The following is a 27,651-nucleotide window of genomic DNA, read 5'->3' as shown; positions in this document are numbered from 1 at the left end:
AAACATCACAAGTATATTTTTAATGCTTGATTTTTTTTTTAACTGATTAGATCACTGTCAGTCTGACATTTGCAGGAGAAAATCATGTGGTGTTTCTTCAATAAACTCTTAACCCTAGATATCTTGTTTGGATCTCTATTTCTAATCATTCTATGCTTCTCTTTCACCTTTAATACACTCACAGCACTTATTATTGTTTGTAAAGGGAAGGTGATCATATTTTGATGATCAAAAAAGAGGAGACTTGGACCGAACCCGGCAGTACTAAGTACGGACAATACTTGTTATTGTCCATGAGGTTTAAAAATGCATTTCTCTCTCTATAACAAAGACTTAAAAACAATATGAAATCAGTGGTGACTCAAGTCATTCACCTTTATTATACATTATAGCAATCTGTCCTTGAACAATCTCATATAATCCTTCTTAAAATCTCTCATCATTGAAACAATGAGAAACATCTCCTTCAAAAAAATCCCTCAAGGCTTATAGAACATTAAATAATCATTAAATATACACTTCAATAAATAACTGTGACCGTAACTTCCTATAGGATAAGTTTCTCTGAGTCTCCATTGAGGTTTTATCATGTCGAAAGTTTTTTGTCCAGTATTTGATCTCTTTCAGTCTTTCTTGTCTCTGCGTGTGTTACGAGTTCTTCAAAACAAGTATCTTTAATTATTCTGGCATGTGTGAGTAAAATTGCCACAATGACATGATATTAGCTTTAAAGAGCAACTCCTCAGCTTTCAGAAACTGGTGGAATTTCTCTGATAGAGCAAATATTAGCAGAGTTACGTTACATTACATTTAAATGAACTTGTTCCCCTAGATGCGTTCAGGGTCCCTGGGAAACCCGGAATCTTTTCCTCTATTTATATAATCCAGCCAGACAGTACAAACAAAGAGGACATATCTGGGTCAATCCTGACATAAGGTCACCATAATAAAGGTATTAAATATTTTTTTTGGTGCACAATTCAATTAACATTTTATTCTTTTTCTAAGAAACTGGTTTTACGCGCTAAAAAACCTTGAGTAGTGTAGCTGTAACGCTGACTATGTACATTCATGTCTTATGGTCAACGTGCTCTTTATAAAGCCATTTAACTAGGTCAACTCAAACATGACGCTTTACCTCCAGTTTGTTACCCTTCATCCTGGTTTTTACCACCACCCACACCCTAAGCTAAATCCTATAAGCCAGCACTGTGACATTCACTGTCTCATCTTTATAGTTTGATAACATGTAACGGAACTTAAGACTAAACCATGTAATGTAATGTGTTGTAGAACCAGCTCAATGTGCTGAATATAGGAATTTCATTAATTTTTCAACCTTAACCAAAAGCAGTATATTGATCCGCATCATCCCTAAACGCTAATCAATTGTTCCGTATCCCATTTCGGATATTTCCTGAAAATGTTAAGTTTTACTGTTGTTTTTGTGTGTTTTTGTTGTTGTTTTAATAGGTAGTTGTTTTGTGTATTTTTCCACAATTTTGTATGATTTTTTTTTTTTATTATTCATTATTTTCATTGTTGTGTTTATTTTCCTGATATTTTTGTGGTAATATTGTGTATTTTTGATACCTTTTTAATGGTTTCTTGTGATTTGTTGTTTTTTTTTTGTCATTTTTGTATTTTCATGTAATAAATAGAATAAATAAATACGTTGATAAAACTACACCGGCAAAAACACAACATCCTTGGCAGAGGTAATAACTTGCTTCATGGTGGAAGTTATCTTGCAATTACAATGAGAGACAGTGCAGCTTCAATATTCTTAATAATAATGAGTATTAATAATCCTGAAAATTACTTAGATGGCAACTTTTATCACAGCGGGGCCCACAAAAATGTGATCTGATTCCAGTTTCACATTATCAACATTCATGTCAGCATTCAACATGAATAATAATGAGTATAAATAATCCTGAAAATTAATTAATAAATTTAGGAAATTTCAGCCAAAATGACCTCAAAAAAATGAAGCAAGATCCTAGTGAGGATAGATATATGTTTGTATGCGTGCCATTTAATCATATTTTGCCCATATAAATGATTAGCTGGCTCATTGAATAGAGCAAGTCTTCGTGTCGTCACCAACCCAGAATATAAACATGCATCTTTACTTTTTGCATCAGGAGGATGCAGGGCCAGCGCACATACAGTTCTGCCACATCGGTGATGCTGCCCCTCTATTTACACCACACAAATGCCAATATGTCAGGAAAACTAAGCAAAAACCAGCAACACAACAACGCAAAGCCGAGCCAATTAGTGTTCTGAAAGGGTCAACAATATGCAATATGCTGCATTTTAGTGATTCATATTATAAAAATTGCAGTGATGCACCAAAAATGCGTCCATTAAAAACCCTTATCAGCAAACAGTCCAATGGACCATGCATCCCTCATTCAACACCTGACGTGCACTCTATAGAATCCAAACTACTTATCAGAAGCATAAATTCAGCTATAGAGTCTGTCAGCCCATGTTTTACCAAGATCTTCAGTACTTCATTGTGACTGTACTATATCAGCGTTATAAAGATCATCAGTTGAATGCTGGAATAAACAAAGCAGTGCGCACAAGAAATGATAACACGCCACACAGCATGCAAGAGACGGGAATCAGAGGTTTCGGCCACGATTTTTCACTTCGGTGCAGCCAAAAAAAGGCAATAAGCTTGTTTTTAAATATTTATAGCAGACTCCTGACAGCATATTGGCCAACTGCTTTGAAATAAATACAAAAATCTATACACCACTTTCTCGTGTGAAGCAAACACACGCATTAAATGTGAGCAAGCACGCATCATCAGCAACATTATATACTATACTCAGATCTATGGACACAGGTCAGATAGTGGAGCCCAGAGTTCACAGCAAACATGATGACGCTGCTTTTAGTTGTTATGCTACAAAGAAGTGGAACAAACTGCCAGCAGAGCTGAAGTCAGCGTCACGTGAACATTTTTAAATCAGCACTCTTTTTCTCTACTGAGATTTATTATGTTTTTTACTGCTGATTTTAAATGTTTTTACTTCTGTAATGTTCTTATTGATTTTTAAACTGTTCAATGTTTTCTGTTGCACTTTTTAATCATGTAAAGCAAATGTAAATTTGCCATGCTTTTCCTAATAAGCAATCAAAGCTCAACTTAAAGTGTTTGCAGCAACCCTTCATCGTCGCAAATGAATATATCTTATTAATGAATCTCTTTGCTTTTGTAGTGCTCGCTCCTTTAAAAGTTTTCTCTTTTTGTTTTCTCAACCAGATAGTGAAAAACATGCTTCTTTTTTCAGCCACACAAACTTCATGCCAGTAGGCAAGGTTGCCATTGGCTCTTAAGAGCTGGGGGCGGGAGGGCAGGGAAGGGGCATGTGCAAATGGTGTGTGTGTGTGTGAGTGACACATTCCTCAGCCTATCAATGTGCTCACAGAATGATTGTGCCTCCCGTTCTGTGTTTCTCCGGGAAAGTACTCATGTCACTTGTACTAAAGTGCCGCTCTAGGCTAGTTCTCCTACATGGCCACACCGGCCCTGGGAGCAGATGTTCTCACCTTGCAGTACAGCGATGTTGACGAACAGCCCTCGCTGCTCTCCTCGGTGCTGCTGGTTCCCACAGTGGGGCTGAGCATAACGTTGGCCAGCTGTGGGCGGAGGAGCGCCACGTGCATGGCGGTATCCCCGTCTTCATCCTCCATGTTAACGTCGGCGCCCTCAGTCACCAGAAGCTGGACCAGGTCCGTGTGTCCCTGCGTCACGGCCAGCTGCAGCGGCGTCTGGTTGCGGTTATTGCGGATGTTTATGTCACAGCGTCCCTGAGGAAGAGACGATGATGATACAGTAACGTGTCAATCCAAACTATAACCAGAAGTGTTTGAAGATGACTTTATGAATCTCAGAAACAGCCGCTCAGCTCAGCTCACCTCCTTGATGAGGATCTCTGCTACGTCTTGGTGGTTGTTGAGGGCAGCGAGATGCAGCGCAGAGAAACCGTCATCCTTTTTAACGTCAACCAGCTGTCGCGCTCGAGCCAAAATCTTCTCTGTGGCCCTAAAGCCAGGATAAAGAACACATAACCCGCTTAACTTTGCCTCAGGAATGAACCTTATCAAATATATATTTCATTGTTTATGTTCAGCATAAGCTTGTTGAGTTAAGAACCACTCAACAATGTTGTCAACAATGTTGTGAATGGAAGCGTCTGTAGTCCTGACAACCAATTGGCAATAATGTGGGCTAACAAAATGCAAATCAGAGTAGATGGTTTTACAAACTAAAATTGTCATTAACTAGGGCTGGGCGATATGGACCAAAATTCATATCTCAACACGATATAAATCCCGATATTTTTAACTCAATAAAGTCTCACCAGAAAGACAATTATAGGTTAAATTTGCTAATGTAAAATTCCACATCTGCACATTCATTAACAAACAGATGCACAATTTGTGCCACTTTAGGCTTTTTCTCCTCTGAAGGACAGCACATGTGAGTGAGTTCTGTATGTGGCTTGTTTAGAGGAAGGTTTGGGTTAGGACGCACTAAAAGTGCTTTTTATGCTGTTCTGAGAAGTAGCAAAAACAGAGACTTCAAAAACGTATTTTAATACAAATATATCGAGATAGACGATATTGTAATTTTCTATATCGCCAAAATAGAAAATATATATCTTGAATCTCGATATATTACGAAGGCCTATCATTAACTATCAAAGCTTGGGATAATACCAGGTAGCGTATGCCACTGATTCCATTTCTTACAATGTGGGTTTCTTCGTGCAGATTAAAATGACTACAACCACATTTGAACTTAAATAGCATTTAAAAACATTTTGGATCTCTGGAAAGCCAATCATGGCTGGGATCACCCATGCCTTGAAAAGACTATGGCTGTGTTCGCATACTAACGTACTATACACTACAGACTCAATGAGTATATACTGTCTACTATATACTATTAGTATGATTAGGATGGTGACCGTTACCATTGAAGTATACTGTATTTCCAAGTTTCCCAAAATGCATTTGGAACATACGACGAAAACCTGAAGCACACTGAGGCTAAATATCTCCATTAAATTCTCCACCTTTGAACGCACAACATAATTATTATGACGTCAGACTTAGTATGAGTAGTACGTTAGTATGCAATTTCGAACAAAGCCTATTGCTGTTAGAGGTGTATGGAACATATATCGCTGGTATTATGCATTTGTATATGCATATATTTAGAGCAGGGGTGTCACAGACTGGACTTCCATTACAATTTTTTGCAAAATAAAAGCAATATTCCATTGAAGGTTGTTTTGGAGCCTCGTAACTCTTGTGAAATCTCATCCCGCGAGACTTTGCGGCAGAAAGACGGACGCTTCAAACCTCCTTAAAACACTCTGCATTCCTTTGTTGTTTCACATCTAATGTGGCAGTAATCATTTTAAAGTGTAATGCTAAGAAATGTCTGTCTACACGTCCCGCACCATATTTACTCGGAGAGAAGTGGTCATGTGACCAGGTATGTCACACTCCATGACGTGTATTTGCGAAAAAGTGTTTTTGTGATACATTTCAATCTCAAAATGTCTGAAATTCCTCCTCATGTAAGCGCGAATTTTTTTTGCGATATTTGAATGTTTTTTCGAAATTCAAGTGTTTCCATCTATTTAGATTTTGCGCATTTCCAAGGTAATGGAAACCCAGCTACACAATGGTTTAGCTTAGGTGCCATAAATAGTAGCTTTAACTCTATCTATCGGGCCGTCCTCTGACCCTACGTCACCGTATGGGGAGGAGGAAGTCAGTGTCCCGTCTATAGACACGCCCACTCATGAATATGCATAAGTAGGCCGCAAATCAGCCTGTTTGTGTAGAGTTGCTCACAAAGTGACTTTTCAGAGGCTAAAACTCTGAAAAACAGGCGAGTTTGGGAAAATAAACCTCAAATACTATGTTTTTGTGGTTCTTAGAACAAATGGAGATGGGTAAAAATAGCATGACATGGGACCTTTAACCTTGATTTAATTGTCCTTAGTGACGTGGTTTTCCTGGTACGATGACCTTTTCCCTATTACTAATTTTAGAAATCTTTCCATTTCCATCAGTACTGTCAAAGCACTTAGCAAACAGGGAACTCAAATATAAACATTGTTGACATCGTAAAGATGGAAAGTGCAGGAACAGAATGAAATGTACTGTAGCTGATGAGTTTATCCTTTTATCCTCAGGTGGCTCTAAATATGTTGGCTTTCTATTACCTATCCAATGCATCTATTGGCCAGTTCTGTAGAACCAGAAGCTCCTGGAGATATTTGGCAACGTGCCTCAGTTCATTCACTTTCCCAGGGCTGTTTAAGCTTCACCTCTAGCCCCTCTTTTTCCACTTCGTCACAAAAAACAAAAAAAAAAGACTCTCTTAAAAGAAACATTCTTGTCTTAGTGTCACCAAACATGCGGTCACAGCTGCTCCCTAGAACTCATTAGAGATGGGTCCTACTTTGAAAAGTAATCAGTTACTCTCCTCTTGGAAGCCATGAGGACAGTCTGAGATGATAAAAATGTGTAATGATACTTTATCTAATAACTATTAAACACTTTGATTCCTGGCTTTAATGTTTATAACATAACACGACTGGATGATGAAATACAGTGTACAGATCAGGGTTGGGTTCGATTAAAATTGTAATCATGTAATTGATAATTGATTACAAGTATGGCATAAATATAATTTAAAAAATCTGTCGCTGTCATAATCCTAATAAATTATTTGTAATTGACTTCAGATAATTGACTTTGTAATTGTAATTGTCATTAAATTTGATAAAATTTGTTAATTACAAGTTCTATGTACAGTTCTACACATATGTAGTTAACAATTATTGAAATATGTTCCATATCAAGCTTTCCCACATTTCACCAAAAAAGATCACCAAAATTATTAAAACCTGACTGATTACAGTAGGAAGCATAACAAGGTAATCAATAGGTAGGAAAAAAATAAATGATAGATGTATTTTACAGCTGATTTAAGACCTGTTATCATAAAAGATGCGAACAGAAAGCTAACACAAAAGGAAGGCCAACTTTTATTTGTAGGGCTGGGTATCGCCAGGTACCTTGCAATACGATATATTGCGATATTGGCGCCAGTGTATCGATAACGTACCGCAAGACGAAATATTGCGATATATCGTATCGATATTTTGGCACACCCCAATTTATTAGATTATTTATTTCAGGCTCAGTAATTGTGATTAATTGTAAATAAACTTTAATAATTGAGAAAGTAACTGTAATTGACTTTCTGAGGATAAATATAATTGTAATTTAATTGCGATTGGAAAAAGTGCTGGTCGCTGTAATCGAACATGGGTAATTGAAAACACAAAGAAACAGCAAAATGCACAAAATGACAACAAAAGTACACACAGTAACAACAAAAACACACAAAAATTGTAACTGAAAAATGTAATTGGCATGAAAATTCTATAAAAACTGTCATTTACAATTTAATTACACGCAAACCTGTGGAACCATTTTACAGTTGTATGACCAGAGAGTGGCTTGGCTTTGTTTGCTCAGACGAAAGTCGCTTTCAGCGCTACTTCAGTCTCTCCCGTTCCCAGTTTGACAACCTGCTGACCGACATTGGCGCTCGCATCTCCTACCAGGACCCCAACTCCAGGCGCTCTATTCCAGCAGAAGAGCCTGTCCATCTGCCTCCGCCTCCAGTTAGTGTTTTTTTTTTCTTCTCATTATTCTGAATACGTCATGGTTGTGGAACGCTCCGATTGGTTGACGCGCCGCAATATGCCCCAAAAGTTCAACAATCTCAACTCCAGCGTCAGCCGCGTTGGAAGCGCCGGACGCACACGCCAAAAGCGCCCACCGCACGAAAAGCTTCAAAACGCGCCACGCAGGAGGCGCGGCATGCACAGATGGACCATCGACGCTCCCTAGAAGCGCGTCCACCATTTATTGTGAATTTAAACCTGCCGCTTTCGACGCGTTTGGTGTGAACGCGCCATGAACATCGATAATTAAAGACGTAATTGAAAAATGTAATTGACCCCAACCCTGATACAGGTTGACACGAATACTGTAGTGAGCAGTAGCTGGTGTCACATGACATAAATGATGGCGAGTGCAGCCTCAACCTCTAGATCAGCACATATGATGGAAGCCAGAACAAATCAGAGGACGTTTAATAAACGACTGTCCACCCACAATTCTTTCCACTCTCTTACAGCCTGCCAGCTAGCTCCTGTTTTTAATGCTCCATCGACTATTTTAGCACTCAGCGTTCAGGATTCACTGAAGTCTGACTGAATATCAGTGCAGTAGGAAGGAAGACATTGGAGCCATAAGACATTTTAAGGCCACCACAGTTTTACTGTCATTAGGTTTAAAAGGACCTGATGATGAGATTCTGCTGAGGAGCAAAGGAAATGCAGTCAAGCAAGAAAACTAAAATAATGTCCACCCAATTACATAAGACACACTTAAAAAGAGCCTAATTAGGAACCTAGAGTAAGGTGACATTGCCTCAGGGAGGAAATGTATGGTTTATTCCTGCTTCCTTTCTTCCAAAGCACCTCTTAAAAAAAGCAGAGACAACGTTCCATTACACAGCTTCATGTAGAATTTGGGAGGGAAAGTTCAAGTGAGGTTGTAAAAACTCAACAGCGAAAAAAAAGAAAGACAAAAAAAAAAGGCAGAGCATCGCCACAGTCTGGAAATCATGTGTGACGAGAGGAAACGTCTCTAGAGAAGTAATATAAATATTTTAGTAGATTTGGTGCCTCTCACTTTATTCACTTGGATGTGAAAGTGTCGCAATGTTTCACCAACTTCATTCAGCTGGAAACCAGACTTGATCAAATTATTAAGTTGATCAATGAACAGTTAATCAAATATATTATTTGACAGAAAAAGATTAAAGCCATTTTATCCAACATAAATAATTTGACTTTATTTTTATTCATTAATATTTTTATTTTTTACAAATATATGCTTTTGGCACCTAATCATTCATTTGCACTTTGTTATTCAGTTTACCTTACAACCTCCTCATTTTCTGTGTGTGTGTGTGTATGATTATTATTATTAGTGTTATTTTCATTTATTATTATTATCATTGTTTCTTTAATTTTCCTTATATGTGGCTTTTTGCCATTCTAATTAACCCACGGGGATAAATTAAGGTTTTTTCTGATTCTGATTGTGATAACTCTGGGACGTAAAAAGAAAAAACGTAAAGCAGTCCCATTTTTAAAAGTTAATACAACAAACATGGTGCAAAATATTATGTTTTGTTAGGCATAGATCTTCTGATAAGGACATTTCAAAGACTTCATGGCACATTTGTAAAAACAGTGGAGGATCACTTTAAAATTAATCTGTTACTGAAAACATTTTGTGTCAAATATAGGAACTAAAAATGAATGCGTGTCTACATGTTAGACGTTCCTGGGAAAAACCTTTAAAGCACTTTTTAGCATTATGTTTTTTTGGGGATTTTCCCCGCCATGCAGGAATTTAAAAAAAAGTACATTGGAGAAAAAAAAAGAAGAAGCAAAGGTCAGGCTTCCACAAAAAATAAACGTTGCAGCATTTTGGCTGATAATGACCGTTTGCCTGCTGACAGCAGCAGAAACTCTGTCGATCTGTGTCAGAGGAGGCCTTTGGATCCTCAGTTGAACCTCCACAACACCTAAAGCAAACCCTCACATTAGATCAGTTAATCTAACTTTTTTAGGGGTCAAAGGTAAACTTTCAAGCCCCACCCGCGCCCATTGCCCCCAAAATAATCCTGACAAATAACACTTTTATAAATGTATAGAACTAACGTAACAAGAAACGTCATATTTCATAATGAATCAAAAATCAAAAACTAAATCAAGCTAATCACCTGCATGAAAGTGCAGTAGCCAAAAATACAGGAAATAAAGAAACATTGTGTACAATCTGTGACAAAAAGCTTAAGAAAACAAAAAAGGAAATTTGGTGCATTTATGAATTAAACAGGAAACTAGTAACATTATGTTTCATAATGCAACTAACATATTTCATGAGTAAATTAAAATGGAAAAAATAAATTAAGCTAATCACCTGCATGAAAACCAAATTTAAAAGTGTTAGCGAATGACTAATAGTCAAAAATACAGGAAATAAAGCAACATTGTTTACAATCTGTGGCAAAAAGCTTATGAAAATCAAAAAGGAAATACATTTTTCAATCAGTATTTTGGCACTTTAGTTCCACTTTACATTTTGTTCCCGGTCTCATATCTAATTCAGTCTAATAATTAAATGTTCTTATCATTTCTGCTACATTTTTAGGCTTCCAATCATTGCCTTCTTTGTGTGTAGGCATTTTGTATAGTGTTATTGATCTCAGAAAGGCATTTGGCATGAAATTGAAAAGTTTGTCACGCCTTAGATACACCAATTTAAGCTTTATGCCAATAATTTACATTTGTCTTTATAGCTTAAAATATGTAGTTAAGTGTTTTTCTTTGTAAATCATTTCAGAAGCAGAACAGAAAAAAAAAAATTGGCTGCTTGGAATATCCACTTGATTCCCAGACATTAGTCACATCTGTCTGGAGGCCACTGCCTGTTTTCATTTCCCTATCGCCAAACGTTGTTATGCAATGATCTTTTGTACTTACAGCTTGTTTCCTTTGAGGGCAGCATGGTGGAGCAGGTTGAATCCTCTGTGGTTTTGCTGAGTGAAGTCAATGTTGGGCACCACGATCAGGATCTCGATGATGCTGCGGAAATCTTTAGCGATGGCGTCATGGAGCGGCGTGTCACCATAAGAGTCCTGATGGACAGGGGGGCACAAACAAAAGTTGAATATTGACATTGATGAATTGAAAAGTGTTTGTAAAATGATTTAGCCTCTTATCTCACAAAAAACTAGGACAGTTTGATAAGAGAAGCAAATGATGAATTATATAAACATAACAAGCATTCTCTTAATGTACATAAAACTAACTTCATGATTTTTAGCACAAAAAATCTCATTCATAAAATCATGTGAATTTGCTAATTGATGAAGTCAAGATTAATATAATAGATAAAACCAAATTTTAGAAGTCATTGTTGACCAAAAACTCACTTGGAAACCTCACTCTGAGTATGTTTGTGGGAAAATAATTAAATGTATTCTGGGTAGTTAATCCCTCTTGTATGATGAATCTATATTATTGTTTAATTTTCCCATACCTTATCTATTGTGATATGGCTTGGGGCAATGCCTGTCAAACTTATTTCAACAAGGTTTTGCTAATCCAAACGAAATTTCTAAGAATGTTGTATTTCTCGAATAGATCTTCATCTGGTCCTCTGTCCTTTGTCCATTTTCAATGTTAACATTTACAGAAATTGTTTATTAATGTACAGGTATGTGCATTTGCCCACTGAGTTAGCAAACATATTATGTAATTTCTTTAAATACTCTTCAGATTTTCACAATTATTCAACAAGTCATTGCAGGGATTTTCATCTGCTGTATTGCAGAACTTTAATTAACCAACGATTTATCTCAGACTCTGAAATCTATATCCACTTTGAACTCTTTTGCAGGTGTTGTTAATTTTTGGAAAAATTAAATTTTTTTGTATTAATCTGATGCTTTTTTCTAAACCTCTACCAACACAGTTATGTTATAAAAGCTTGATGGATTTTTCAATTTTTTTTATATGTGCAAACAAATAAACACATAAATAAATAAACCATAACAGGTTGGCTAATGTCAAAATACATTTTACTAGATATACCATTAAACTTGGTTGTTTCACCTAAAGTTGTAAATGAATAAACACACAAATAGAGAAAGTGCCAACGTGCACTACATAAACATTCACACAGCTGAGTGGCCTCACTGTTCAAGCAGTGTTAATGAGTTCTGGGCCTGACTGCAGGCACAGTTAGAACATCTAAAAACTAAAAAAGACATTAAAGAGCTTAATGATGCTAAAAAAAAAGCAGGTCAAAGGTTTTAAACCCTGAAGGCTTAGAATACATGAGTTTTTATAACTATTTAAAAAGAGTTCAGTGGGTCTATCACCACTAACAGATCTACTAAATAAGTACAAAAGTGAACAGTGACTAACCCACGACTAATAAATACACAAAGGCACTCCAGCCTGATAATACTATTATTAACACACTATTGGTGCTATAGTTCAAGCCTGGATCAGCTGACCTGGAGGTTGACGTCAGCTGAATGTTCGGTGAGCACCCGCACCACGTCTGTGAAGCCCTTGTTGACGGCGATGTGGAGCGCTGTGCACATGGAGTTGTTCAGGAGGTTGACGTTTGCCCCCTTGCTCAACAGAAACCGGGCAATATCTGCCTGATTACTAAACCAGGAGAGAAAAAACAACGGTAAACGAACAGACTAAGAGTGTATAGAAGGTTCAAAAGACTTTATACTGTAACTCCGCTAATATCTATCTGAGAAATTCCAGCAGCTTCTGAAAGCTATAGAGTTGCTTTTTACAGCCAGTATCATGCTATTATCATAGTTTTACTCACGCATGACGGAAACATTAGACATTTGAGATGCTGCTTTGTTTTGACAAAGTCTTTACACATGAGGAAAAGAGAAGAGAAACTAAAGTCCAAGATGGATTAAAAGAGACCAATTACCGGTGGGTTTAATTAAAAATATCAGCAGGAAGACCCTCTTGGATGATAAAACCTTCATAGAAGTTCAGAGAGGGATTTGAAAACAAAGGAGGCACGGGGACCTCATCACCTCCCGTCTACACAGACTGCAGATAAATAGTAATAAAGCTCAGTCTGCATGGGACCAAACTCTCACAGTTATTAGTATATTTAATGATTATTTACAGTTCTGTAAGCCTTGAGTTTTTTTTTCCAGTTTTAAAAAAATGTGTAATTTTAATTGATGTGTACATTGCGATATATCGCGATATCAATAATTACAAATTTTACCTTTACAAGTATAAAATGGTATGAAATGTAATTTGTTTTTTATTTTTTTAATTTGCAAGAACAAGTAAATGGTGCTGTTTACTTGTTACCAAGTTATTGGTGCTGTAATGAAAGTACCAATATAAAAAACAAGTGGAATGTTCATCAAACTGTTGATTTAGATGTAAAAAAAAAAAAAAATGAAGTTTAACTAGTGTTTCTACAACAGAATCTGATTCTGTTAAGTTCTTAAAAAAGAAATCACATCCATCTATAAACATGCCCAGTATGAAAATATTTCATGGAACTAAAGTGCAAAGTGCAACTTCCAAGCTAAAATGCAATGATGAGTGAGGTATTTTTGTTATAAAACATGATTAAAATCGATTTGGAGATTTTTTGGATCGATACAATAATTATGTGGTGAAATATCGCAATCTATAACATCCTTATTACTCACTAATGAAACTGACATGAACATTCCTGTCAAACACACTTTTTTAAAAATCTTCTAGTTATCTCTGTACAAATATGCATGTGTATGCAAACCACTTTTAAATCAAACTGGAATGTGTCCTCACCCGAAGGCAGTGTAGTGCAACGCTGTGTCTCCATCTTCATCCTTAACCTCAATGGAGCTGTTGGCCTGCAGCAGGGCCTTCACCACCTCCATGTGGCCTTGGTGAGCGGCCACCTGCAGTGCAGTCTTCCCCTGGTTCTTAATATCCACCTGCCAGGAGCACAGACAGCGGTATAGGTTCATAGATGCTCAGAGACAAACAGAGCTGCGACCAAAACGGGAGAGGGAATAATAATCTGTGAACGAACAACATCCACATTCGTCATCCACATAATCCCAGGAAGCGCCGTCATCATCACACAGCAGATAAAATTAGAACGGCTTTAATTCATTAGGATGAATAAACTGCGATGGAGATGTGTGTAGATTATTTTTGATCTGTTTGAATCACTATAGTGCAAAAAGAAAAAAAGGTGTTGCTCTTCAGCTGTCAGTGCGCTGTCCTCAGAGCAGAGAGGGAACGAATTAAGACAGGCTTGAAGCACAAGCATCCACTATTGATTCAATCCTTTTTCTGCACAAAAACATGAATTATCCTTATATTTGATATGTGGATTATGTTAATAGATCCACTGCTATCTCTGGCGCCGTGGGCACACTGCGCACCTGTGTTTGACGTGCGTTTGTTTCCCCTTGCGCTGATCTGATGTTGACATTAACAGTTGTTTATTAATAAAAGCAGGCTTACCACTAAAACAAACGTAAATATGTAATTTGTATGAGGAAAAAATAGGTTTTAATTGTCGGTTTCAGGTCGGGCTTTGATATAAAAACCTAATGTCTGTCGGACCTGTAAGTTTCACTTTTGCTTTGTCGGGTTGTGGTCAAAGCTTGAATAAGGTTCATATCATAAATGGTCTGTGTTTAAAAGCAAATCGGCACCACAAAACGCCAAAACAAAATATTTGTCTCACTTTTTCTTTCTCCTCGTCCTCCTCTGTACCTGCTCATTCGTTTTTTATTTTTTGGTCGACTAATCGCTACGTGTGCCATAGTCTTGGTCGATCAACCATTTCCTTAGTTGACTACAGCCCTGTTTGGGTCAAATTGACCCCAGGTGAACACCGATGCATGCAATATGTGTTCAGGACATTGAAAAAAATATCATGACAATTTTATAACTAATCAATTGTAACCAGCAAATTAGATACAGTCATGAAATATGAAGCAAAAAACTATTCTTTTTTTAGATAAACATTGAATGGGGTCAAATTGAGCTCAAGTATAATAGGAGGGTTAAAGAACAAGTAAATGGGATGCAGCTCAATTTACTGGGGTTTCATAATGTTGTTTTCTTTCAGTATAATTGTGCCCTTACTTTGAGATTGTATCATTGTGAGCTATTACTTAGAAATTGCTAATACATAAAAAGAAAAAATGACCATCACATTGGCCCTCATTTATCAACCATTCGTACATTCAGATCTGAGAGTTACGAATAATAACGACCATATTCACGCAAGTTTCGGTAGTTATTTGACTTGAGAGTACGCTACGATGATCAGCTTAAGCAGACACACATTCAGACAAGATCTAAAGGGGATAGTAAAACAAATTAAACTAAGTAAAATCATGTATTTATTTATTTTTTAAAGCCCACGTTATGACTTTTTTGGTTTGCCTTTCACGGAATACTATATAACCCCGCCGGTAAACTACTGTCCAAGCAGGAGTGCATAGGTTCACTCAGTGCACACACACACACACGGGATAATGAGATTCGTACAACACATCACTGAGGGTTATACGGAGAGAATAGGATCTCATTCATGCTTTTAAATGTAAATAGTTCCTTTCACTTTTATAAATGTGCTGCAGTAATCAGTAATGTGATGAATTATAGTAAAATCAGCTGAAGGCATAATAAATATTTTTATTTTTATATTTAAGGCTTTTTAAAAGAGTTTCAATCAGTAATTTATTTTAATGTGATATTTATTTTCAAAGCGTGTGGACTGATATAAACGGCATATCCGTGCGTCTCAAGGATCTCTGCTGTAAAGTAGTTTTCAGCGCACACAGGGGGGCAGACGTCACCTGCTCAGTAGATGATCCTCTTCCACAGAGCATTTAAATGCGCTTCTTTAATTCCAGTTTTCACAAAAAGCACATCTTTGTTTTGCTCCACCTCAGATATGAGGATGCTGATTTTCATCTTGGAAAAGTTTATTTTCTTGTTTGACCTCGGTGGGCGGGGCCTCCAAAACAGGAGGGCGTAACAAGTTAATGACGATCGAATTCAGCCGCTGCATTTATCAACTCCCAATCATTTGTACGCTGGGATTGGTCAGAGACAAATGTTTCATGAATCACACGTTGGTCCTGTTGTATACGACCAAATGTGAACTCAAATATGCACCCGTTTTCATGCAAGGTTGATAAATGAGAGCCACTGTGTGAAAATAATCCACAAAAAGGCAAAAGAGCTGAAAAGGCCAATAGATGGTTGAATAATGATTTACAGAGAGGGAAAAGGAGCGAGACCCTTCAGTTTAGTATTAGTAAGTTGTGGTAAAAAGGGCTTTGGAAGCAGCTAGTGGACTGTAGTGAAGCGAAGAAGTGCTGCACTAACCTTGTCAGGGTACTTCAGCACCAGCTCGTGCACTTTGCTGGCACTGCCGTGCGCTGCCTCGATGACCAGGCGGCTGGGATTGTCCTGCTCTGTGGACTGAGACAGCAGTTTTTCCAACACGGAGATGACTGTACCTAAATACAGTCACAGGGGTGGGAGGGAGGGGGGGTGACAAGACAAACAGGATCAAATTAGTCTTTAACTTTGATGGTAAAAAACAGATAAATAATCCTTTCAGAAGAAAAAAGAAAGTGGTTAATGAAAGTGTTGAAGCTGCAGTGAAGGAGAAACACGTGAATTAGTGGAAATGTCACTACATGCAGTGAAATATGATGACACACAGGCACGTGTTTCTTTCACACAAACACTGAACCTCTCAAAATGATGTCAAATGCAGGCAAATGAGCCAGAGCTTCTCCATGTCAACATGCTCTGTCGTAGCAAGAAAACAACACCTTTGAGGAAAACACATCCTCTCTACACACTGCTAGAAAAAAAAATATACAAATAGAAGAAGCAGCACAGCCATGAAAGCCTTAGTCACAGCCTGGCTCAGAGCAGGGAAGAGAAGGAGGAATGAAAACATAGATGAGGATGAGGAGGTGGAGGTCATGCTGGAGCTGGAGTTGCTTTGTTAGAGATGAGATGAGCCCCCAGGTCCGGGCAGATGCCTTACTTCCTGATTCGTTGGGGTTCTCTGCCGTCATTAGGTTGGCGTCCACTTCGACGGGTTGAACAGAGAGGCACGCGGGGTTAAACGTCCACGTCTGGCCACCGAATGCCACTCGCAGATCACCGTCTGCGTACACTTTCAACACTTTCCCAACCTGGCCGAGAACCTAAAGGGGAAAAGAAGGTTTAGTAAGGTTGATGGAGGAATTCCGAGTTTAAGATTTTTAGTAGAGATGGGTGATATTATTGGCCGATGGTAGCCATAAAATGAGATATCGGTTCACATCAGAATTGGTTTTTTCACTAATATTGATAATCCAATATGTGATTATGTTTGAGACAACATATTAAAAAAGAAAGGCACATTTTCCACCACTGAAGTTGAATAAGTATTCTTATTTTGCACAAATGATGTTTATTTATGGAATACATCCAGGGAAGCATCACATTAAAAGTAGCCAGCCTATAACCCACAGTTTTTCAACCTTAGGGTCGGGACCCCATGTGGGGTCACCTAAAATTTTGAAAAATTCAAATACATTATTGAATTTTTTTTTAAATGAAACAACTAATCTATACTTTCACTGTGTTAAATATAAATGTAGTTCACAATAAATGCAGTAAAAAGATAATAATAATAAACTGACATAATATAACAAACATGATCAAAAACTAATTTTCGAAAAATGATCCAGAAAAGGTTGGGAATCACTGCCATAATCTGTTATTTCCATGGAGAATTATATTATGCGACCTAAAATTAAGTTGGTGGGGAGGGAATCTGTGTATATATATATATACAATTTATATATATATATATAAAAAGTTTTAAAATTGTTCATATATTTTTTAAAATGGGGTGAGAATTAGTAAATTATCTAACTTTTACCTTATACAGCCTACTGTTCTAATGACCACTATAATCAGAAAAAACTTTATTAATCCCTGAGGGGTAATTAGAAAGGCAAAGAGCAGCATATTAAAAAACAGTAATAATACACAGACTGAAAACAAGGAGCAAGACTACACATAGAGGTTGTAAGATAAACTAACTGAATGATAAGGAGCAACGATGGCCATGAGAGTGCCAAATGCAAAGTTAAAAATATGAAAAATAAAAATAATAAAAATGAATAAAATAAAAAAAATAAAATACTACTTAAAAAAAGTATATATATATATATATATATATACTGTATGTATGCCAAGGTGTTTTTTTCCTAGTGTTAAACTGTACTCCCCATCGGGAATTCAGTGTAAGACCTGCCTTTTCCCCCTCATCCCCTCCCTCTCCTCCTGTTCTTATCCCACTGCTCATCTAAACATGATGGCGCCAAAAACCGCAGCCGTGGTGTGTTGATGTGTGTCTTTCCGCTACAACTACCAAGTTAAATTCCTTGTACTGTTCTAAACTGTACCTGGCGAATAAAACCCTTTCTGATTTTTCCCAATTCTGATTCTGATATTTTGTACATTTTAAATTAAAGGGTTTTTTAGGGTGCTGAATATTAAAACATAATTCTTTAGATTACCACAATAAAAGTAGAATTTGTCAATAAACCGCTATAGTATGGAGGTAAAATGTATGTTAAAGCAGTCCAACACAGTGGCTGTACAAAAACACATAAAGTCTGCTATTTAAACCAACATTTAAACATCAGACAGTTTAAATGAACAGAATAAAAGCACATACAGGCATCATACTGTCTGTCCACTCTCCATGACCAGCCTGGAGTCTCTTCACACTCTCCATGTCCTCCAACACTTTTACAAGTTCTCCAACTCCAAACGTGTTCACCTTATTTTTAAAAAAGGAAGGCAAACAAATCATTGCAAACTAAAAAAAAAAAAAAAGGTTAATGACTAAACTAAATAGTGTAATTCTTAGAAATATCAATACGTGAACAACATGAGATACAACTCTATACTCTGTACCTTAGTGAGTGCTCCAGGATGAAAAGTCCAGCGAATGTTGTTGCTGTACTGGACTCTGACATCTCCTCGGTCAGTGATTCTATGAACGGTCCCGATCCGACAAATGTACTGCAAACACAAAAAAACACTCTTTCACCCTGGACGTTAATGCACTGCTCTGACCTGCTGTGATGTAACGTTTCCTTTGGCTCTGCAGAAACGTCCATCTGAGACACTTATATAAAGGCTCTGTAGGCCCAGCATCGCACACACATACGCGCACATACACACACGCACACGCACACACACACACACAAACACAAACACAAACACAAACACAAACACAAACACAAACACGATGAATACTTTGTGTGCTTTTATCAGGGTTGGGGTCAATTATAATTGTAATCTCATAATTGATAATTAAATACAATGATGTAGTTTTAAAAATCTGTTGCTGTCATAATCATAATTAAATTATAATTTATTAGATTGACCGGCATTTTTTCCAATTACAATTAATATTACAATTATTGTTTTACTCTCTAAGTCAATCTCAATTACTAAAGTTAAATTACAATCAATCACAATTATTGAGCCTGAAAGAAACAAGCCCTTAAAACTTAACCTTCCTATTGCGTTAGCTTTCTCTTAGCATCTCTTATGATAAGGGGTTTGTTTTTGTTTTGTAATCATATTAATGTTGATTTAAAGTTTTAAATGCTTATTTTAAATGTTTTTACTGCTGATTTTAATGTTCAAATTGATTTTTAAACTAATAAATGTTTTTTGTTGCACTTTCTAATCCTGTGAAGCACATTGAATTGACTTGTGTATGAAATGCACTATACAAATGAATTTGCTTTGCCTCTAGCATCTAATTTGTTTCTCATCACTTGGTTACCTTGTTAGGCTTCATTATCAATGAAAATATAGGTATTACCGTAATAAAATTGGTGTGGGTGTTTGAGACTTTGTTTCTGTCAGTATACCCCTCGATTTCAATTTTTAATGGTAACATGATCCTGAAGGGAATTGACAGGGAGTGGGAAAACTTATGATACATATTTTAGTGACTGTTTACTACGTATGTGTAAGCCATGGAACTGTAACATGGTTCCCCAGGTTTGTGTTTAATTCAATTGTAAATGACAATTTTAATAGAATGTTCATGTCAATTACATAAATTACATATGGTATTCATTCAGTGTCTATACCTCAGCCATCTTTGGGTTCCAGCCTCCATGGCCCTCCTGCATCTGTCGCAGAATGTCCACCTCCAACAGACACTTGACCTTATCGCCTTGTTGAAAGGAGTGTCCGTCAGCACTCTCCTGTCTCTGCAGCTCTGCATGCTCACCTGAATATACACCATAGAGCTCATTTCAGTTCAGGGGCCAAACACAAAGCAGTTTATCTAAAGTGGGCTGGGAAAATGTATAATTGAATCATTATTGTGCTCTAGTTTGCACTTTCACATATGAATAAATGTTAAAATATGTACGACACTGATAATATCAAAGCAATAAGTGACATAAAGTATTAGTCCCTGCACCATCTTCACTTTCAATTTACTTGATTTTGTGACCAATTTTTTATGTAATTTGGGGAAATTTTGTGGAATAATTTGAATTAAATTGTAGGATTTTAGAAAAGTTGAGAATTAGTTTAATGATTTGAGATTTTTGATTAGCATTATTGAATTTATTTTATTTTTCATTTTGTTATGATATTCATTTGTGTTTGCTTTGTGCTCCTTTTCTATTTATATTTCCTGTCACAACACTATGAATGTGTGGATGATTGTGGTTGTGATTGTGGTATGAATTTTTGGGGGAGGTGGTTGGGGTGGAAGCCTTTTTTGTTAATTTATTCTGTAAATAAATATAAAAAAAAAAAAAAATAATGATAATAATTTGAGATGAAAAATGACTTCCATCGTGTGATATAAGCATGGGGAAAATGTGAGCCCTTTCATTGAATTTGTGTATTATTTTGGAGAAAACTACAACTGTATTAGTTGGTATTAGACACAATGATTCATGGCTTCTCTGATTTTTTTGCTTTGACGGCACAGGCCAAATTGGATGCTTTAAAGGGCCAAATTTGGCCTCGGACCTTGAGTTTGACACATGTGCATCGTGAAGTGGTTCTGAAATTTTTTTGTCTCAAATACCCCCTTTCTTTTAAATTTCAATCCAGTACCCCCCCCATTTGTCCGACTACAACATTTTGCTCAGAATTTTGTGAAAAAACAACTATAAATCATAACCTGACGTCCAAGACTGACTTGAATTTTCACTTCATGCTCTAATTAAAATTATTTCAATCATCATTTTGTGTGTAATTTTGTGTTTTTTTTTTGTGTCATTTAGTATATTTTGTTGTTGTCTGTCTGTTCTTTTTCATTTTTCAGTATATTCTTCTCTTATTTTGTCTGTTTTTGTTGTCATTTTGTGTGTTGTTCATATTATTTAAATTATTCTGTCGCTGTGTCTGATTTTTTTGGTGTTGTTAGTGATCTTGTGTGTTTTTCTCTCATTCAGTGTGTCTTTGTTGTCGTTTTATGTGTTACTGGTAATAGTAAGTATTTTTCTCTCTTCATGTATGTGTTTTTGTTGTCATTTTTTCAGTTGCTGGTAATATTTACCATTATTATAATTTTAAACTAAAAATAAACATTCTAAAACCCCCTATTTGTAAAGCTTTCATCACTCTCAAGTACCCCCTGTAGTGCCATTGCGTACCCTAATTTGAGAAACACTGCCATAGAGCATCAACAAGGAGACCTCCAGCATCACCCATACACACACAATAAAAAGCATAAAATACCTTTATGGTATCAGTAAGAAGGATCCATTTTGGGGATGGTGTTGCCAGTTTTTAGTGAGATTAAGGAAATAGGAAGGATACACTTAGCAAATAGCTTTAATGGTCATGTGACAGACCGTGTGGTAAGCTTTCTCAACTACTTCTTTAATTGGTCACACTGGGCTGCTTTCATGAGTCAACCACAAACTCATTAAAACTTCAACAAGCTGAAGACTGACTTGTACCTGGAAATCTATTTATTTTCACATACCATACGGGGAGGGAGAAACGTTTTTTGCATTTGTGATATATTGCAATAAAAATTGCTGTGAAAACTCCAAGCAATTTCCTTTTGGAGCTACAGTTACAGCCAAAAAACTAAACAAGTATTTATTGTAAGCTAAAAATATCCTAAATATGAATAAACTGAAGCAAAGAGTCACTATATCACACCAATATGAATTAACTTGTTCTTGTTAAAACTAACACATGAAGTAATTGTCTTTGTACGTCTGATGCAGGGTTATTGTAATTATCTATAATAAATAAAAAAAAGACAAAACATATCAGTAAAAAACATTTTTGTGTTTACAAAACTAACATAAACAAACAAAGAAGATCCTTTGTTTGCGTCTTTGTAAATGTTTTAAATGCATTTATTGTTGAGTTTTTATAATACAATACTTGTTCAGATGATTTTGAGTATTGCACCTGAAAAATGCCCCAATATATGAAAAAAAAAAAACTAAACTAAATGAAAACAAACACTAAAATTTATAAAAACTCAACTAAAACTAAGCATTCCCATAAAATAAAAACTAATTAAATCTACCAAATGTTGTTTAAAAACTAATTCAAACTAATTGGATTTAAAAACAAAAGTTCAAACTAAATAAAAACTAAAAACTAAAACTAATGTAAAACTCCAAAAACTATTATAACCATGGTCTAATTAAAAAAAAAAGATTGTGTAAATATTGTAAAGTGTCCTTTAAGATTTGTTTTATAGTTTTATAGGTTCTGCTCCCCTGAAAGACGCGCAGAATGCCTTGAAATTATCTAATATTTCATATCGAAATATCTGTTCTTGTCTTTTCCCAGATATAAAAACTCCTCATTTGTTTTGTTTATCATTTGTAGCAGTCTTTTATATGCAATGGTGTGTTGCTAAATTACACAAGAACCTTTCAGTATACGGCGTTTGCACTTTAAGAAACTTCGGAGAGGTTTCTATATCAAATAGCGTACAACTGGCATTGACATTACCTTACAAAATATTACGGTTACATACCGATTCTTCCTTTTGTGCAACAGATGAATTATCCAAAGAGTGGCATGTCTTACCCAGCCTTGGTAGATGATCTTTATAATAGAAGCCCCCTTGGCCGTCTGACAAATATTTCAGGTCTACTTTGCCCTTGTGGCCCATTCTGTAGACATTGGTGGTGCCGTTGGACCAGGTGACACTAGCAACGCTGCGACCAGACTCTGTGTCCCAGCCACGAATGTCCACTACCTTCCCAACCTTACCCTCCCCACCTACACACACACACACACACACACACACACACACACGTATAAAAAGAAATATACACAAGATATGCAAGCATAGTATATACAAACAGTATCTTTGACTTTAAAACTCAACCTAGGATGGAGAAAAAACATTAAATAGGACTGCTGGGTGTGTATGTGGAATGAAAAAAACATGTGAAATATCAAGAGCAGACGTTAAACAATCAAGTGACAAATGAAGGTGTGAAGAACACAAAGACTCAAAGTTTGTTTAGAATTCAAACAGCAGACAACAAAACACAGTTTCACAGTAAACAATAAGCATTTTTAGTAAAAGAACATGATGATGAACGACGAGATGATTTGGGATTTGTGCATCACCGTTTACGATGGAAAGAAACACACTAAGTTCATTACAGTGACCCGGACATCAACATGCATGGGGGTGGGGGGGTGGGGGCTATCCTGTGGGCATTCTCAGCATACACCATTTGAGCCTGAAGAGTGGCTTAACCAAAACCCAAGGCGCTGATTTCAAAGACACCAGAAGGACATTTTGACTCATTTGTTCTTGCAACGCTGTTCTCCCAACAGGGACTGACTGACATCAAACATGTTACATTCTCTCTTCCCGTTTCCAAAAACAACATCCACAAAGGAAACATTCCAGGGCTTTTATTCAGCCCAACTGCTGAGAAACATAATCTCTGTCTATGAGAAATCTTTTAGTGACACTGTAAACCAAACCACTAAAGAAAACACTTTACTTGAAGTTGCATGCATAAGGTTGACATTACAATCTCATTAGCATGAATAAAGTGTTGTGAAGGCTGTCATTAAGTGTTGTTCACTAAATTATGACACCTTTGGAGCTATGCTGGCATTTTTTGACATTTTACATTTTCAGTAACCCATGTTCAATTCAATTACGATTATAGTGACCAGCATTTTTTTGCAATACCATTTAAATTTAAATTGTTTTTTATTCACAGAAAATAAATTACAATTACGTTCTCAATTACTTAAGTTCAATAACAAATACTGAGCCTGAAACAAATAATCTAATAAAATTTAAAGATGCAGTATTATGAAAAATTCACTTTATAATGGTTTTGCTACAGTGATATACATTCCTTTAGCCTCATTCAGAGGGCCAAAGTTGAAAAAGTTCTGTTTCCTCCCTCCCTTGTTATTCCACATTTTGTAAAAAGTCAGTTGGATTTTTCGCGCGTTGTGACGTCGCATTGCCGAAACTCCTCCTCCTGACAATCCCGGCGTTATACCGCCTTGTATCACTTTTATGGGATAATCTAACGTGTTTGTGACCCAATGTGATGCAGCGGTTGGACAAAACAATGGACTATCTTCTTAAATGGACTATCTCTGCGGTCAGTGGAGGGCTAAAACTACAGGAAACAGGCAAGTTTGGGAAAATTAGCCTCATATGTTGTTGGGGTTCTCAAACAAAAATGGAGAAAAATAGCATAATACTGGACCTTTAACCCTTCTTCTGTTAGCATCTGTTATGATTACAGCTTCTAAATCAGCTGTAAAATACACTAAAAACAAATATCTATCATCTAATTTCTTTGCTATCTATTGGTTACCTTGTTAGGCTTCCTAATCAATGAAAACATAGGTTTTAATATTTTTAGTGTGGGCGTCTAAGCCTTTATTGTGTCAGTGTAGCCCTCAATTTCATTTTTTTTATTGGTAAAATGTGGGAAAGCTTAAACATATTTTAATAATTCTTAACTACATATGTGTAGAACTGTACATAGAACTGTAACATGGTTCCCAAGAATTGTGTTAAATTATAATTGCCAATTTTTATACAATTGTCATGGCAATTACAATTAAAAAGTCCATTATCTGAACTCTATTACAGTTTCATTACGATTACGACAGCAACAGATTTTTAAAATTGCAATTACGCCATGATTTTAATTAATGATCAATTACACAATTACAATTATAATTGACCCCAACCCTGGTAAGAGGTTAGGGCAACAAATGACACTTAATGACAGCCTTCATGACACCTTATTCATGCTAATGACAGGTGTCATGTCATAATAATCAAAGGTTAATGTCAGCCTTTATGTATAAAACTTTAGGTAAACAGCATTTCTACTTAAATTGAAGGAGCTTCTCAGAACATTGCTAGAAAAACATCATAATTGTTACAAAACATGGGACTCTATGGGACACATAAAGGACCACGACATCTGTAGGAAAGGTTCACATGAGTCACAGACCTCATAAACGCACAGACACATGCTGGCACAACATTTCACAGGTTAATGAGATGTAGTGTTATGGAGGTCTGGATGGTGAAATGTGAAATGCTTTGAAGAGGTTACCGCTCTGTGCCTGAGGCAGGAGGGAAGTTGCTGAGTTAGCGGTGCCAGGTTAAGGCTGGGATACACTGTGTATTTTTTTTCAATCGTCGTACTCAGCTCCAGCTGAAACTGTGCAACTCATGTGTAGAGCTCGAATGTTTGCAGCTCACGATGCATGTTCACACACTGTACGGACTGACGCTCTGACTGCTCACACTGTACGTTTATACACGACACGTCGGGGTCTTGTTTCCGGAAATGCAACGTACAAATTAGAAGAAGAAGAAGAAGAAGAAGAAGAAGAACCTGGAAGTGGAGAGACACTCGCAAATCTCAGCAAAAAGAGCTTTCAAAAAAGGAAAGAAGGCGATGTGATGGACCAGGAGCTGGATGGACAGACGTGGGCAGTACAGTCCATCAATTTTACAGCGGTCCTCCGGTGTTCGCGCATTCGCAGTGTGAGCGTTTAAGGTAATCCGGTCCGTGAGATACCCTCACGTGGAGCGACTGGATTTCAAACATGTTTGGTTTTCTTACGATCATACGATTGCTGATCGGGAACTGGTCGTGAGGTGTTCATCGCTTCTCGTGACCCCATGTATACTACACGATGCACGACACACAATCTAGCAGAGACTCGCACAATCTCAAAAAACGAGTCAAAAATCGTCTCAAAATGGGCCAAAAATCGCACAGTGTATGCCTGTCTTTAGTGGTATGATCAGTCCTTTCACCACACACACAAACATACACACACTCAGACATGACACTCACCGTCTTGATTGCCCCAGTCCCAGTCAGGTCCACGAACCACTTTAACCCCCTGGAAGATTCCTTTGAGAATGATCCGTGGGAGGTTCTGCCTCGGTGCCAGGCTCACTCTGTGGTTAGATCAAGAAGATACATCTTGAACTGGTGAGGGCTTTGTCAAGCTGCTCTAGAAAAGCTTTCAGACAAAGTCCACTTTATACTTAAGCTGCACGTAATAAGGCAGAAGGCCCAAATCTTAGATTTTCTATCACTGTTAATCAACACGAATCAGACAATTGACTGAAAAATACTGCTATTGGCATATAAAGCACTAAATGGTACAAAACCAAAATACATCTCAGAACTTCTGCTCCAATATCAACCACCCAGAGGTCTCAGGTCGTCTGGGACAAACCTACTTTATGTTCTGAGAACAAAAACAAAACATGGAGAAGCAGCGTTTTGTTTTTATGTTCCTCATCTTTGGAACAAACTCCCAAAAAACTGCAGGTCTGCCCAAACTCTCAGAGCTTTTAAATTAAGGTTAAAGACATTTTTATTCGACACTGCTTTTAATTAAACAATCACACTATTTAATCCTATATTATCCTGTTTTATTGATTGATATTTTTTTTACATGTTTTGATTTTTCCTCATTAAAATGTAATTTTATGGTGTGCTAGCGTTACTGTGATGTTTGTTTTGTGCTTTGAATTGTCTTGTACATGAAAGGTGCTATATAAATAGACTTGACTATAACCAGTTGTTTTCTGCTAGGTTTATTAGTTAATTTCTTCTTCCCAGAATGAAAAATGTAGCTAAGTTGTTATATCAGTAAAAGCTTCTTTTTTTACCTTCACAATAAGGAGAATGAGGAATTTCAAAATCAAAACTATCAGAACAACAAAGAAAAGTATTTGTGTGTCTGTGTGTGGGTGTCAAACTGTGGAACAGCCTGAGGGATGAACACAAGCAATGCAAAAGTTTTCATATATTTAAATAAATGTACAAACAAAGATTTTGTATGAAAATGTTAGGAACATAAGTTTTAAAAACTAAAGGAAAAATGTAATCCCACTCCCTTTCGAGCAGTGTATTTATGTTTAGCTACAGAAATGGAAAAATTTATGTACACATTAGGGGTGTGTTTTTTTTTTTTCTTCTGATATTTCATCAATATTTTTGTTATTGTATTTTTCACATTTTCGTGGATGTGTGTTTTTCTACTGCTGGATACATTGTCATTTCTCAGCAGAGCAGCCAAACTACTGGGCATGTTGACCAGCTCCTGTTCCTACATAAAAGCCTTAAAAATTGTGCCACTTCCGCACCTCCACTCCCGTAGATGGCGCCGTAGAGCCATTTCTGAAGTAGAGGTAGTCACAGTGGCAGAAGCGGACTGACTGATAAATAATCTATTCTTCCCCACCCTTTTTATTTCCTACCTTGAGTCACTCCTCCCTGCTCCCTTTCCCCTCCCCCCCCACCTAGGTGTAACACTGCTCTCCCTTTTTATATCCTCCCTATAAAAGATTTCT

At 36.8% G+C, this 27,651-nt stretch overlaps 1 protein-coding gene across 4 annotated transcripts in view; it reads right to left on the bottom strand.

Annotated features, from left to right (window-relative positions):
* mib2 (MIB E3 ubiquitin protein ligase 2) overlaps positions 1-27,651 on the bottom strand; it is a 72,675-nt gene that overhangs the window by 9,397 nt on the left and 35,627 nt on the right. For all 4 annotated transcript variants that reach the window (XM_028452076.1, XM_028452075.1, XM_028452077.1 and 1 more), the window contains exons 4-15: positions 26,138-26,244; positions 22,851-23,045; positions 19,913-20,055; positions 18,717-18,824; positions 18,475-18,579; positions 16,786-16,948; positions 16,110-16,243; positions 13,539-13,687; positions 12,224-12,380; positions 10,683-10,837; positions 3,940-4,066; positions 3,571-3,831 (exon numbers count right to left, since the gene is read on the bottom strand). In XM_028452076.1, the coding sequence (XP_028307877.1) occupies positions 3,571-3,831; positions 3,940-4,066; positions 10,683-10,837; positions 12,224-12,380; positions 13,539-13,687; positions 16,110-16,243; positions 16,786-16,948; positions 18,475-18,579; positions 18,717-18,824; positions 19,913-20,055; positions 22,851-23,045; positions 26,138-26,244 (1,804 nt within the window). The remainder of the gene's footprint in view (positions 1-3,570; positions 3,832-3,939; positions 4,067-10,682; positions 10,838-12,223; positions 12,381-13,538; positions 13,688-16,109; positions 16,244-16,785; positions 16,949-18,474; positions 18,580-18,716; positions 18,825-19,912; positions 20,056-22,850; positions 23,046-26,137; positions 26,245-27,651) is intronic.

This window comes from Gouania willdenowi, chromosome 7 (assembly GCF_900634775.1).
Source record: "Gouania willdenowi chromosome 7, fGouWil2.1, whole genome shotgun sequence".
In the NCBI taxonomy this organism is placed as follows: domain Eukaryota; kingdom Metazoa; phylum Chordata; class Actinopteri; order Blenniiformes; family Gobiesocidae; genus Gouania; species Gouania willdenowi.
This window is presented reverse-complemented; position numbering and strand designations above follow the sequence as displayed.